At 47.3% G+C, this 14,580-nt stretch overlaps 1 protein-coding gene across 9 annotated transcripts in view; it reads right to left on the bottom strand.

The window, feature by feature from the left end:
- Positions 1-14,580, bottom strand: part of ZMYND8 (zinc finger MYND-type containing 8) — a 423,241-nt gene that overhangs the window by 183,565 nt on the left and 225,096 nt on the right. For all 9 annotated transcript variants that reach the window (XR_003858448.1, XM_029614639.1, XM_029614638.1 and 6 more), the window contains one exon: positions 12,457-12,544. Coding sequence is in view for 8 of the 9 variants with exons in the window: in XM_029614639.1 (XP_029470499.1) it covers positions 12,457-12,544 (88 nt within the window). In the remaining variant the exon portion in view is untranslated. The remainder of the gene's footprint in view (positions 1-12,456; positions 12,545-14,580) is intronic.

The raw sequence follows: 14,580 nt of genomic DNA, 5'->3' as shown, positions 1-14,580 counted from the left end.
GGCCACCTGGCTGTCCGTCTGGATCAGGATGACTTGATTGGAGAGGAGATCCTGAAATACCCTGAGAGCATACCTGATTGCTCGAAGCTCCAGGAAACTGATTTGGTGTTTGGTTTCTTCTGGAGACCAAGATCCTTGTGTCTGCAGATCGACCACGTGGGCTCCCCAGCCAAGGTTGGAAGCATTGGTGGTGAGAGTTATTTGAGGATCTGGAGCCTGGAAGGGCAAGCCTTGGAGGAGATCGACCTGATTTTTCCACCAGGCGAGAGACTGACGGAGTGATTCGGTTACGTGGACAATGGTCGACAGGGGCTGAATGGATTGAGTCCATTGTGACCTTAAAGTCCACTGCATGACTCTCATGGCCAAGCGGGCCATTGGGGTGACCTGAACTGAGGACACCATGGAAGCACTCGGTACTGATAGTGCTTGGGGCCTACTAGAAACCTCAGGTATTTGCGATGAGATGGAATTATCGCGATATGAGTGTATGCGTCCTGGAGGTCTAGAGAGCAGAGCCAGTCTCCTCTTTGTAGAACAGGAAGAAGAGAGCCCAAGGTTACCATTTTGAACTTCTCTCACTGGAGGTACTTGTTGAGGGCACGTAGGTCCAGAATTGGACAAACGCCTCCCGATTTTTTGGGGATTAGAAAGTACCGGGAAAAGAACCCTAGGCCGTGCTGAGAGTAGGGTACAGGTTCTATTGCCTTGAACTGGAGAAGGAGGGAGACCACCTGTTCCAGAAGGATGGAGTGATCGGATGATCTCCACGTCAGTAGAGGTGGGGAGTCCGGTGGAATGGAGAGAAAGTTCAGATGATAACCCTGAGAAATTATCACCAGGACCCACTGGTCTGAGGTGATGGAGTGCCACCTGTTGTTGAAATGGCACAATCAACCTCCCACTGGTATGTGGGGCACTGGAATCTGGCTTCTGCTCTCTATGCAGGAGTCAAAAACCGGAAGCAAGGCCCAGCTGAGGAGCTGCTTGCAGTTTTTGTTTTCGTGTCTGACAAGACTGGGCTTTTTGAAACGGTCTCATAGAATGGGTTCTAGATGGTGGCGGGTAGGATTTCTTCGGGCGGAAGAATGACTTCTTAGAGTCCTTCTGGAAGGGTTGTTTTGAAGAGTACTCAGAAGGTATCAGAGAGAGCTGTCTTAAGGTCTCATGATGATCCTTGAGTTGCGCCACTGTTTGTTGAATCTGCTCGTCAAACAGATTATCTCCTACACAAGGCAGGTTGGATAGTCTGACTTGTACTTCAGGGAGAAGGTCAGAAGACTTGAGCCAGGCCCATTGTCTTGCTGAGATAGCAGCTGCAGATAACCTGGTAGCAGTGTCAAAGATGTCGAAAGATGATCTGATCTCATGCTTGCCTGCCTCAAAAACCTTGTTTACTAGGGTTTGGAGCTGATCTTGAAATTGCTGAGGCAAGGAGTCTATTAAGTCTTGTATCTGCTTAAATAAGACCCAATTGTATTGGGTCATATAGAGCTGATAAGAGGCAATTCTAGAGATGAGCATAGCTCCCTGGAAGACACGGCAACCAATGGCATCTAGAAATTTCTGTTCCTTGCCTGGGGGGAAGGAAGGGTGAGGTTTTGATCTCCTTGCTCTTTTCTGGGCAGATTCTATAACCACAGATTGGTGATCCAATTGAGATTTGAAAAAAACCTGGAGCTGACTGAACGATATAGGTCGTGTCAGCTTTTCTGTGGACTGGAGCAACAGAGCCAGGATGTTCCCAGTTCTTTTTGAGGAGATCTAGAAGAACCTGGTGGATAGGGATGGCGGTTATTTCCTTGGGAGCTTCCAGGAATTGTAACAGCTCCATCATTTGATGCCTGCCATCTTGTTCAGTCTGCAATTGGAAGGGAACCAATTCAGACATTTCCTTCACAAAATGTATAAAGGAAAGGTCCTCTGGAGGAGAATGCTTTCTGCTAGAGGAGGACGGGGCGGTGGGATCCCTGAAGGTCCTGGTCTAGGCTCCGAAGGACTGAGTGGAGGCACCGATGAAGGCATCGAGGGCATCGATGGATGGCTCGGTGGCGCAAACGGATGTATCAGCACCGATGGGTGGATAGGTGGCATCGAGGGATGTATCGGCATTGATGGCTGAGGCATCGGCAGAACTCCCGATGGAGGAATGCGGAACGTTGTTTCTCCTCCCGATGACGAAGCAAGCGGGGAGGGTACCGGAGCCATCGGTGACCCAAGGTCAATCAGTGGAAAAGCGGCCATGAGCGCTTCCATCCTCAAGAGCAGCGGTGCCAACGCTGCTGGAATCAGGTCGGTGGTAAGTTCCACAATCGGTACACCAGTGTCTGTGCCAGAGGAACCTGGAATTGATGCATCGCCTTTCTATGGCCTCCTGAACCATCCGGTCCAGTTCTTCTCGGAGACCTGGAGCAAGCAACCCCGGCTCCGGAACAGAAGAAGGAGGCATAGGCATAGCTGGAGGGACCACCGTTAAAGGCGGAGTCGTAGCTCCCGATACAGTGTCGGGTGTGGGTTGCCTCGGTGACCCGGTTGCCGAAAAGGTCGGTGCCTTTTCTGGACGGGGTTTTTTCGACGGCAGCTCGGACAATGGCGAGGTCGATGATTTCACACCCTCGATGGTCTGAGACTTTCGATGCCGGTGGCGATGTTTATCTCTACGGTCCCCACGATCCTGAGGGTGAATAGAGGGTGTTGAAGGCCGAGAAGTCGTCGATGCCAAAGGTCGATAATGGTGCGAAGTTGACGGTGCCGGTTCTGACGACGTCGATTCAATAGGCGGCATCGGGTTTGAGCACGGAAGAGAAGTTCCAATTTCTCCATTCTAGCCTTGCGACCTTTTGGTGTCATTAGGGCACATTTGGTGCAGGTTAGGACATCGTGCTCACATCCGAGACCCATTTCACAGACTTTGTGAGGGTCTGTGATGGACATGCGATTATAGTTCGGGCACCGATGGAACCCAGACACCATGGCCATGAAAAAATTGAGCCGCGGTACGGTCAACGGCCAGTAGGCCGCGAGGGCCAAACTCGACGGTAATCGACGGAAAATGGATAAAACACTTACTGGAGTACCGCGGCTTGAAAAAGTTGAAGGAGGGACCCCTGTGGGGTAAATTAATGTTTTGTGATTCCGTGAGGAAAATTTCTGTCAGGAATCTCTATAGAGCTCCTTAACCGCGTGGCTACTGCTGCGCGGAAAAAAGAAGACTGAAGGGGGACCCCTGCTGGCTGCAGGGTTGGTGCCATGCCCAGTGGGGGCCAGTCAAAGTTCTGGAAACTTTGACAGAAGTGTTCCGTGATTGGGCTCCATCCTGTGATGTCACCCATGTGTGAGGACTATCATCCTGCTTGTCCTGTGAGAAATATCTTTGCTTAAGTAACTTGCTTAAACTTGATTAAAAACTTGACTGGTTCAACTGATTTCCAAACTGGAGACCGCCAGTGCACTCAACTGATTAACGCTGACACCGGACAACTGTGGTTGTCTTGAACTAGGGGTAGGCCGTGGCTGACCCGTATTTGCTTGGTCTCAAGATCTGCCATCCGAGGTTCTCCCTTTTGTGGGGCAGCCGTGGGCGGGATGCTGAGTCCATCTGTCTACACTAAGGAAAACAAAATTATCAGGTAAGTAATTTCTCCATTTCCTAGTATGTAGCCAAATGGACTCAGAACCAATGGGATGTACAAAAGCTACTCCCAGACAGGGCGGGAGGCTGCCCGTGGCCCACTTAATACTGCCCTTGCGAAGGCTGTGTCCTCCAGGGTCTGAACATCCAGGTAGTAGAACCTGGAAAAGGTGTGTATGGAGGACCAAGTTGCCGCCAGACAGATTTCGGCTGGCGACAGCAGCCTGGTTTCCACCCAAGAGGTTGCCTGGGCTCTCGTAGAGTGAGTCTTAACCTGTAGGGGTAAGGGTTTGCCTGCCTCTATGAAGGCCGACTTGATTACTTCTGTGATCCAGCGGGCTATGGTCGCCTGTGAGGCTGCTTCCCCTTGTTTCTTCCCGCTGTGAAGAACGAACAGGTGGTCCGTTTTGCGCAAAGGCGCCGATCTTCCCAGGTATCGGACAAGGAGTCTGCCGACGTTTAGATGGCAAAAAAGGCATGAGTATTCAGAGTCCTTATGTTTATCTGGAGATGGTAGCAAGATGGTTTGGTTCACGTGAAACTGGGAAACCACTTTCGGTAAGGAGAAGGGGACCGTGCGCAGTTGTATGGTTCCAGGCGTGAACCTAAGGAACATAGAAACATAGAAATGATGGCAGAAGACGACCAAACGGCCCATCCTGTCTGCCCAGCAAGCTACGCACTTTATCCATTTTTTTATTTCCCTTTTTCTCTCTCCCACCTGTTACTATTGGCTTCCAGTACCCTCCAGCCCTAATTCCCTTCCACCCCACCACAATGTAGAGAGCAGTGCCGTATCTGCATCCAAGTGAACATCCAGCTCAATTAGGGTAGCAACCGCTGTAACAAGCAGGCCACACCCCTGCCCCATACTCTTACCCACCCCTATTTTTTTTTTTTTTTTTGGAGATGGCAGCCCTCCATCCTTCCGCTCCGTGAAGGTGGAACTCCAGCCACTGGCATCCCGCTCCGTGAATGCCTCTGTGGCTACTGCCGCTCCGTGCAGTGTTTTACTGCCTCCTCTTTATTCACGCCCTCTAGACTTGATGGATCCACAGGGTTTATCCCACGCCCCTTTGAAGTCCTTCACAGTTTTAGACTTCACCACTTCCTCCGGAAGGGCATTCCAGGCATCCACTACCCTTTCCGTGAAGAAATACTTCCTGACATTGGTTCTTAGTCTTCCTCCCTGGAGCCTCAGCTCGTGACCTCTGGTTCTGCTGATTTTTTTCTGACGGAAAAGGTTTGTCGTTGTCTTTGGATCATTAAAGTTTTTCAAGTATCTGAAAGTCTGAATCATATCACCCCTGCTCCTCCTTTCCTCCAGGGAGTACATATTTAGATTCTTCAATCTCTCCTCGTATGTCATCCGATGAAGACCCTCCACCTTCCTGGTCGCCCTTCTCTGTACCGTTTCCATCTTGTCTCTGTCTCTTTGTAGATACGGTCTCCAGAACTGAACACAGTACTCCAGGTGAGGCCTCACCAAGGACCTGTACAAGGGGATAATAACTTCCCTTTTCTTACTCGATATTCCTCTCTCTATGCAGCCCAGCATTCTTCTGGCTTTTGCTATCGTCTTGTCGCATTGTTTCGTAGACTTCATATCATTAGACACTATCACCCCAAGGTCTCTCTCCTGCTCCGTGCACATCAGCCTTTCCCCCCTCATCGAATACAGTTCATTCGGATTTCCACTCCCCATATGCATGACTTTGCACTTCTTGGCATTGAATCTCAGCTGCCATATCTTCGACCACTCTTCCAGTTTCCTTAAATCCCGTCTCATCCTCTCCACTCCTTCCGGCGTGTCCACTCTGTTGCAGATCTTAGTGTCGTCCGCAAAAAGACAAACCTTACCTTCTATCCCGTCCGCAATGTCGCTCACAAAGATATTGAACAGGACCGATCCCAACACGGTTGGGATCGGTCCTGTTCAATATCTGAAGAGAGAGCGGTTTAAGTGGTGTACCTTGCGGTACACCACTTAAAACCGCTCTCTTTTCAGAGAAAGTTCCATTTACCATCACACATTGTCTTCTGTCTGTCAACCAGTTTGCAATCCAGGTCACCACCTCGGCACTCACTCCTAAGCTTCTTGTTTTATTCACCAGTCTCCTGTGCGGAACCGTATCAAAAGCTTTGCTGAAATCCAAGTAGATGACATCGAGCGCTCTTCCTCGATCCAATTCCTTGGTTACCCAGTCAAAAATGTCAATCAGATTTCCTGACAGAATAGTGCCTGTAGTTCGGAGATGCGACGAGCTGAACATATTGCCACCAAGAATGCAGTCTTCAATGTTAAGAGGTGTAATGGCAGACCATGTGTTGGTTTGAAGGAAGCCCCAGCTAGGAAGTCTAATACTAGTTTGAGATTCCATAGGGGCACCGGCCATTTTAGGGGTGGTCGGAGCTGTTTAACCCCTTTCAGGAAGCGGGACACATCTGGATGGGTTGATAGTCTGATTCCATCCACTTTGGCTCTGAAACAGGTCAGCGCGGCAACTTGGACCTTGAGGGAGTTGAGTGACAACCCTTTCTTTATCCCGTCCTGTAGGAACTCCAAAATCATGAGGATTTTGGCTGTCCGTGGGAGAATCCCACAGTCCTCACACCAGGCTTCGAACACTCTCCAGAATCGTATGTAAGACAGGGATGTGGAGAACTTGCGAGCTCGAAGCAGGGTGTCAATTACGGCTTTTGAGTAACTGCGCTTCTTCAGGTGAGTCCTCAAGGGCCAGACCATACGAGAGAATCGAGATCGATCTTCGTGGAGGATCGGGCCCTGCCGGAGAAGGTCCCAGTGTGGAGGTAGGCACAGAGGGTTCCCCGCAAGGAATCTTTGCATGTCTGCATACCATGGTCGTCTTGGCAAGTCCGGGGCCACAACCAGATCTAGTCCCCTGTGATGCTCTATCTTGCAGATAACTCTGCCCAATACTGGCCATGGATGGAAGGCATACAGAAGGTCTTCCTCTGGCCAGGTCTGGACGAGGGCATCGATTCCTATGGATTGTGGCTCTCATCTGTGGCTGAAGAACCTGGGAACTTAGGCACTGAGATGGGTGGCCAGTAGATCCATGGCTGGGAGGCCCCAGCAATTTACTATCAGTTGGAAGGCTGTGGTCGACAGCGTCCATTCCCCTGGGTCTAGGCTTTCTCTGCTGAGATAGTTTCCTGAGACATTGTCTTTTCCCGCGATATTGGAGACTGAGATCCCTTGTAGGTTTATCTCTGCCCATGCCACGAGGGGGGTCTATTTCCAGAGACACCTGCTGGCTCTTGGTTCCTTCCTGGTGGTTGATGTAAGCAACTGTTGTCGCATTGTCTGACATTACCCTGATTGACTCGCCACTGAGTCTGTGGCTGAATTGCAGGCACGCTAGTCTGACTGTTCATGCTTCCAGGCAGTTTATGTTCCATTCCGCCTCTTTCTTGTTCCATTGTCCCTGGGCTGACATTTCCTCACAGTGGGCTCCCCACCCTCGCAGGCTCACATCCATGGTGAACAATATCCAGTTCGGTGGGGATAGGTTTACTCCTTTGCTTAGGTGGTCTTCCTGTAGCCACCATTGGAGCTGGGTCCGAACCTCCACTGGTAGTTGGAGGTGAATTGAGTAGTCCTGGGACAGTGGGTTCCACTGTGACAGTAGGGAGTGCTGGAGCAGTCGCATATGGGCCCTTGCCCATGGAACGACCTCCAGGTTGATGCCATGAGGCCAAGGACTTGAAGTTAATCCCATACCTTGGGCCGTGTACCGGTCATCAATCATCGCAATTGTGCCATCAATTTCCTTCTCCTAGGAGGGGGGAGGAAGACTCTGTTCTGCTTGGTGTCGAACCAGACCCCCAGGTACTCTAGCGACTGAGAGGGCTGTAGACTGCTCTTGCTCGTGTTCACGACCCACCCGAGCTCCTGCAGTAGGCTCTTGACTCTGCTGGCTCTCTTCCGGAGATTTCGCCCTGATCAGCCAATCGTCCAGGGAAGGATGTACCAAGATTCCTTCCTTCCTCAGCGCTGCTGCCACGACCACCATTATTTTGGTGAAGGTCCTGGGGGTGGTTGTTAGGCCAAAGGGAAGTGCCTGGAATTGGTAATGGTGACCCAGTATCGCAAAGCGCAGGAAGCGCTGGTGATCCTGATGGACTGGGATGTGAAGATAGGCTTCGGAGAGGTCTAGGGAAGTTAGGAACTCTCCCGGTTGAACTGCCATTATAACGGAGTACAGAGTTTCCATGCGAAAGTGTAGCACCTGCAGATAACCTTTGACGTTCTTGAGATCCAGGATGGGCCAGAATGACCCTTCCCTTCTTGGGAACGATAAAATAGATGGAATAGCGCCCAGTATTTTGCTGGGGCGTGAGCACTGGAGATATTGCCTTCAGACTGAGTAGTCCAGTTAGTGTGGTTTCTACTGCCAGTCTCTTGGAGTGGGAGTGGCAGGGTGATCTCATAAATTTGTCTCGAGGGGTGCTGCAGAATTCCAGAGAGTACCCTTCTCATATGATGTTTAGGACCCATTTGTCAGACGTTATCTCGACCCATTTTTGGTAGAAGAGGGCTAGTCAACCCCCTATGTTTTCTTCCTGTGGATGGGTCGGCTTCTTCTCATTGTGGGGCACGGCTGGAACCTGCCCCTGATCCTGCTCCATTCTTGGTCTGTCTGGTCCGAAAGGACTGGGACCTTCCAGAGGGGCAAGGTGCCTGGAACTGCGCGTTCCTGTAGGGTCTAAAGCACTGCGATCCTCTGCCCTTGGCTCTTCTGGGGGAGGGACGCCGAGATCTTTTATTCCTATCTTCAGGTAGCCTAGGCACTGGAGATTCACCCCATTTGTTGGTTAACTTCTCCAATTTGCTTTCGAATAAGAGAGATCCTTTAAAAGACATTCTCATGAGATTCGCTTTAGGTGTGGCATCCGCAGACCAATTTCATAGCCATAGTTGTCTTCTGGCTGCCACTACAGAGGCAACGCCCCTGGCTGAGGTGCGCATTAGATCTGAGCTTGCATCCATGAGGAAGGACGCTGCAGGTTCCATCGACTCTCCAGCATGAGTTCCAGAGGTATCAGTCTCTCTCGAGAGGAGCAAACAGGAACATGCCACCAGTGCGCAGCAGGAAGCAATCTGCAGCATCATTGCTGTTGCATCAAAGGCTTGCCTAAGGATGGATTCCAATCGTCTGTCCTGTGTGTCCTTCAGTGCCGCTCGTCCCTCAATGGGAATCGTCGTTCGCTTTGAGACAGCACAGACCATAGCATCCATTTTCTGGAACACAGGCGTTCCTTGTTTGCAGGTTCCAGACGGTATAGGGCTTCCAATGCCCACCCCCCTTTGAAGCTGGCCTCCGAGGCATTCCATTCCAGGTCAATCAGTTCCTGGATGGCTTCCATCCTTGGAAAGTAGTATGAGGCCTTACGAAGGGACACCAAGATGGAGTTCTTCTTTGGTTCCGCCACAGGGTTCGTGCCTGGAATACCCAGCATCTTTAGGGTCTGGGAAACAAGGGCAGGTAATTCGTCCTTGTGGAAAAAGCGAAGCATGGTTCGGTATGGTTCCATCCCTGGAGAGATTTCTCCTTCCTCCATGGAGTCACTCTCATCATCTGAGGTGTCTGGATCTCTGTTAGGGAATCTTGGTTAGGCGAGGCATGTCTCGAGGCATCCGAGCCAGACTGGGAGGATCTAGAGCTCCAGGTAGGGATTGAGCCTGGTGCGCAGCTGGGGCTGGTTGCGCCTGAACAAAGGTTTGCAGCCCTTTGAAAAATTCCACCCACGAAAAAGTCCCTGGGTCCATGTTGATCCCAGGGAGAGGTGGAGTAGGGGCCCCAGAGATGCCCTCCTGTGGGGCGGTCATGCTAGAGATACAAAGGTCCGGGGAGCAATCGTCAGTAGTTCTGGACCCCTCTCCCGACAGTAGGGGTCCAGGTTTTGGTTCCCCCTGGGTTTCTTCGAAGTGCTGGCATAGGCAGGACTCCAATTCAGGCTGCACGGCTCTTATGTGGCAGGCTGTGCAAAGGGAGTGTCCCTTGGCCTTCTTGGGCGGCGGTGCCATTGTTTTCCACGAGTTTGTGTGCGTGGCTGCCCTCAAAAACGTGTCTGTGCGCGTAGTTATGCGCACATATGCGCTTAGTTGTGTGCGCCAGATGTGCTCGGCTGTGCGCATGACTCAGTTATGCGCGGCGCTGTGCACACAGCTATGCATGCGTTTATATTGGGCGTGCGCAAGTTAGGCGCATCGACCGCCCGGCTTGCCCCATGCATACCGCCGGTCGAGGAGGGAATATGGCGCCGATGACCCCACTCGCAAATGGCGCCCCCAGAGGATCTCCACATGTGTGGACCCTTGCACCAAATCAGGGCCTAGGCCTAGCCCCAGCAGGGCTGCTCAACCCGATCGGTGCCCCTTTAAACCTCACCAGAAGAAAACTTTCGGTACAGCAATCCGAGCTCTGGAGACCTGAATTTAAAAGTTTCTACCTTACCTGGTCTCGGTGCTTACCGGGCAGTCTCCAGCTGCGGGGGTAGAGGGAAATACCTTAACCGCCGCGCTTGATTCTGCACCCACTGCCTTTCCCACTGGGGACTAAGTCCATGCCAGGAACCGGCTACTGGACCAAGGCTCACCTCTGAGGGATATCAGAAATCACCTCAGGAATTCTCAACTGGGGGAGGGACCCTTAGGTTTCACCGCAGGAAGAGCGGGGCTCGATCTTCTTAAAAGTAATTTTCTTTCTTCTTGCTGTAATTGTTAACACTATTCTAATTTGTGGTATAGTGTCTGCATCTGCTAGGAGACGGAGAGATACTGACGAAGTGAGGTCAGTGCAGGGGTATATGTACCCAGGATGACATCAGCTTGAAATCTGACTCAGTCTCCCTTCTGCTAGCAGAAGAGCACAATACCCATTGGTCCTGAATCCATCTGGCTATACCCTAGGAAACAGTGAAGATTTTATATGATTTGGAGTGACGAAAGGTACACAAAGATGAGATTTGTACATTGTACTCTCAACCTACCTTGAGGCACTCTCTACCTAGCAGCTATGAAGCTAGGTCGAGAGTAAAATGTACAAATCTCATCTTTATGTACCTTTCGTCACTCCAAATCACATAAAATCTTCACTGATAGTAACTGTGCTGTTCCTACCTCTGACTGTGCATGTAAAACTGGCCCCCAAAACCTAGGCCACCACCAAAACCTCACCCCAAGTTACTAGTTTGAACCACCTCCCCCTGTACATAGGTTTGTACATAGTTTTCCGAGCAGCATTATCAAAACAAATTGGACATGCTAAACACATGTTGTTTCTATAGTTTCTTCCTATAATCCCTGTTATGCCCACCTCTTTATCTGTTACCTGTTTGAAGTGTTTTTCTCGTTTCAATGTAAATCGCCCTGCGAGGCGTTAGTTTCATTTCCTTGTAAACCGAGGTGATATGTATTTTATACAGGAACCCCGGTATATAAAAACTAATAAATAAATAAATAAATAAATAAATAAATAATAGTTGCCCCTCCTACAGTGGTATAAATAGTTTATTTATATGAGATCTTTATAAAGAGTCTCTCTCTCTCTTCCCTTCCTCTCCAAAACAGGATTTACGATATTTATCACAAATCCCACTGCCGCTATAATGCACAGCTATTGCAGGCATAACATCAGGAAAAAAAGTGTAGTTATTTCCGGCGTTAAATCCCACGATAGCGTGTGTTAAGCTATCGCAAGCAACGTTAAGCGTCCCTCATTTTCGTAAACTCCACCTAAACTCCTCCCACTTGACGAAATTTTTTAAATTTCCATACGCCTTTCGCGATGCGTTATCACATCCATTATGTTGTTATCGTGGGCGTTAAGGCCCTAACCCACACGCAATTTGATGAATGACTCCCTAAGTTAGCTAGACAGATAATTCTCAAAAAGCACTACTTAGCCAAGTGGTGGCGTTTAGAAGCTGCCACTAAGCTGGATAAATCGGAATTTAGCCGGCTAAGTGGCACTGAATCATTGAACGCGTATATGATGCAAAAAAAGCACATATTTTTCCAATCTAGTTTAAAATCATATGCACAGATAATTTATGTGCGAAAATTAAGTAGGATTTACCTGTGTAAGTCTCCATTTACCCATGTAAGTTGGCAAATTTTCTATCATACACGCAAAAAGGAAATTAACCCAATTCCCACTTCCTCCACCAGTTCACCCAGTCCATCTCCAGGTAACTGAGACCCTCCTGGTTCTACAGCATGAAGTTCCCCCAGCTCACACAGACCTCCCACCCAGCCAATACTACAGTATAAACATGTTTGATATCACTTATGCAAGATAATTAGTAAGTGTAAAATTGCCAGCAAGTTGCCAAATCTACATGTATGTCTCTATGAAAATAGCAACTTATGTGCATATATGTTGTGTTAGACCAGCCCTTCTTTTACATGTATATTTGCATGCGAACCCTTATTTATGCATGTATGTTTAATGTTTATATAATAATATGTACATGGACATAACGAATTTTAATAAATTCGCAACTTTTTAAAAATGCACCCGTAAGGTTTTCATATAAACCACTTTGGGTCCCCATTGGGAAAGGAAGGCAATCTATCAGTCGGAACAGAAATATGAAAAAAAGATCCTTGACAGAATTTGCTTTAAAGTTTATGCATACCTTTTAAATGATAAGAATCAATACAAAAATAAAAGGGTCTCGATGAGCCATAAATGGCAATGTTTGTTTGTATCCCTGGGCTGACAAGATCATGCATAACAGACTTCAAATCAACATGAAACCCAGAGCTAACATTACCAAGAGAGACCAATGCCTACCTCCATTGTAAATAATGCAGTTGTGCAAAATCCATTTGGCATCTGCCAGAAATGCTTCTGTGCAACCATACATTTTCTTTTTTACATTCTGAAAGGAAGAAAATGTAATCATATTTTTAGATGGAGAAATTTCACTTCTGTGAAAGATTTTGGTGCAGACTTATTTTACTTACTCGTTTTACTGTGTAAAACTATAAGTTGCTTATCAGGAATAGCTGTTTTCCGTAGATAGCAGGATAATCAGCCACACAAGGGGTGACAATCTGCTGGTGCTAAAATATGAATAGCATCCAGCTAAGCTTAGAAAAGTTATATATGTCAAAACTGTGAACTGCAACAAGCATTGTGAAAGTTGGATAATAAGAACTTTTAATATAAATAAATAAGAAAGTCTAGAAAGAATTTTTGGGCGTGATTTGGAGTTACTGCATACTAGGTAAAAATTTTGCTTCGAGGAGAGGGGGAAGAATTCAGCACTTTTATGTCATTTATAACTGTTTCACTTTCAGGTCTTTAGTGCATGCTGATTGCAAACAGCATACATTTTGTTAGTGATTTCCAAACACCACAAAATGAAACTACTTGTTTTGTTGACATTTTCAAGTTTCAAACAAACAAGTCCCCTCAGTCTTACATAAAAACTTATAATCAAGCTCCAAAAGGAGAGAGAATATTGTATATCTAGCTGATTATCCTGCTGTCTATGGAAAACATCCATTATAGGTAAGCAACTTATTTTTCTATGTTGACAAACAAAATGAACTGCTACAGTGGGAATCCCTAGCTAGAGGTTGTCTTTCAACATAAAGGAAAAATAAGCAAACCATTAATGGGCAGACCACATTTTTGTTAGTGAGAAATCCCTTTTTCTTTTTTCAAGATAACCCAAATCAAAAAAATTTTACATCACTTATTGTTGCATAAGAAGTCAAAAACCAAACAAACGTTAGGTGTAAATGAACGGGCAATGTGTTTTTCATGCCTATCCATCGGAACATTTGAATTTAAATTTTATCTGCTTTTAGTTGGTTGTACTTTCGACATCTCACCCTCACATTCGTTTTGACAAACTAACTATGGAAATTACAATTATTTCTGGTCAAAGGTATATATGACAACTTATGCTATATAAACCATAACCACAAGTTAGCTACCAGAAAGTCATTAATGTCACTATATCTCTCACCTATATCGCTATTATTATGTAACTCCCAATCAGTCCAAAAGAAAACTGCTATCATTTACGATACTGTAACAGATTTAAAACCAGATTTTTTTTCACATAACTGAATCTTGGTTAACGGACAGCGACATAGTGACTTGTTAACACTCTCTGTCCCCCAAACTACATGCCCTTTTTGGAACTTAGACCAAACCGGCGTGGTGGGAGCCTTTTAGCCCTTTGCAAATCTTCTTTGCTTCCAAGGAAAAGAATCTCAACCCCTATTCATCAGTTCGAAACCGTATTAATCACAACCTCCCTTATAGATATCCTTCTGGTATATTGTCCACCTGGCCTTCTGAAAAGTGATCCATCCCCGTTACTTGAAACTATTTCTTCTTTGCCCACCAATTTAACCAAAACAATCATTGCTGGCAACTTTAACATTCCTTCAGACCTTTAAAAAGAAACTCAAAACATGGTTGTTCGGCCGAGCCTTTCCATGTGCCTAGACCAAATTTTACATCACTGAACTTTTAATGTACTGTTTTTCGCTACGCTTCACATAATCACTCATTATATCGCATAGATGTCTTAATGTTTAGAAGTATCCTTAGAGATTGGCTATCCTAGCCACCCTCACTCTCTGTATAAAGTTTGCCGATTGTTGTATACTCTTGTTTTCCCCCCCTTTCTTTTCCTAATCCCCAGTTGCTCGCCCTTGTTATAATGTAACTTTTGACTCTGCAAATATCTGCCTCTTGTAATATGTTTATTGGCTATGTTATTGTTAAAACTTTTGTTCGATGTAAACCGAGTTGATTTGATCTGCATCAAGAAATTCGGTATAGAAAAACCTTAAATAAATAAATAAACAAACATTCATTTTGATGCAGACAATCTACATCCTTCCATATCCACTTTCCTTGATGCCATGAAAGGTTTGGGATGGAAGCAACTAA

This window comes from Rhinatrema bivittatum, chromosome 8 (assembly GCF_901001135.1).
Source record: "Rhinatrema bivittatum chromosome 8, aRhiBiv1.1, whole genome shotgun sequence".
Classification (NCBI taxonomy): domain Eukaryota; kingdom Metazoa; phylum Chordata; class Amphibia; order Gymnophiona; family Rhinatrematidae; genus Rhinatrema; species Rhinatrema bivittatum.
This window is presented reverse-complemented; position numbering and strand designations above follow the sequence as displayed.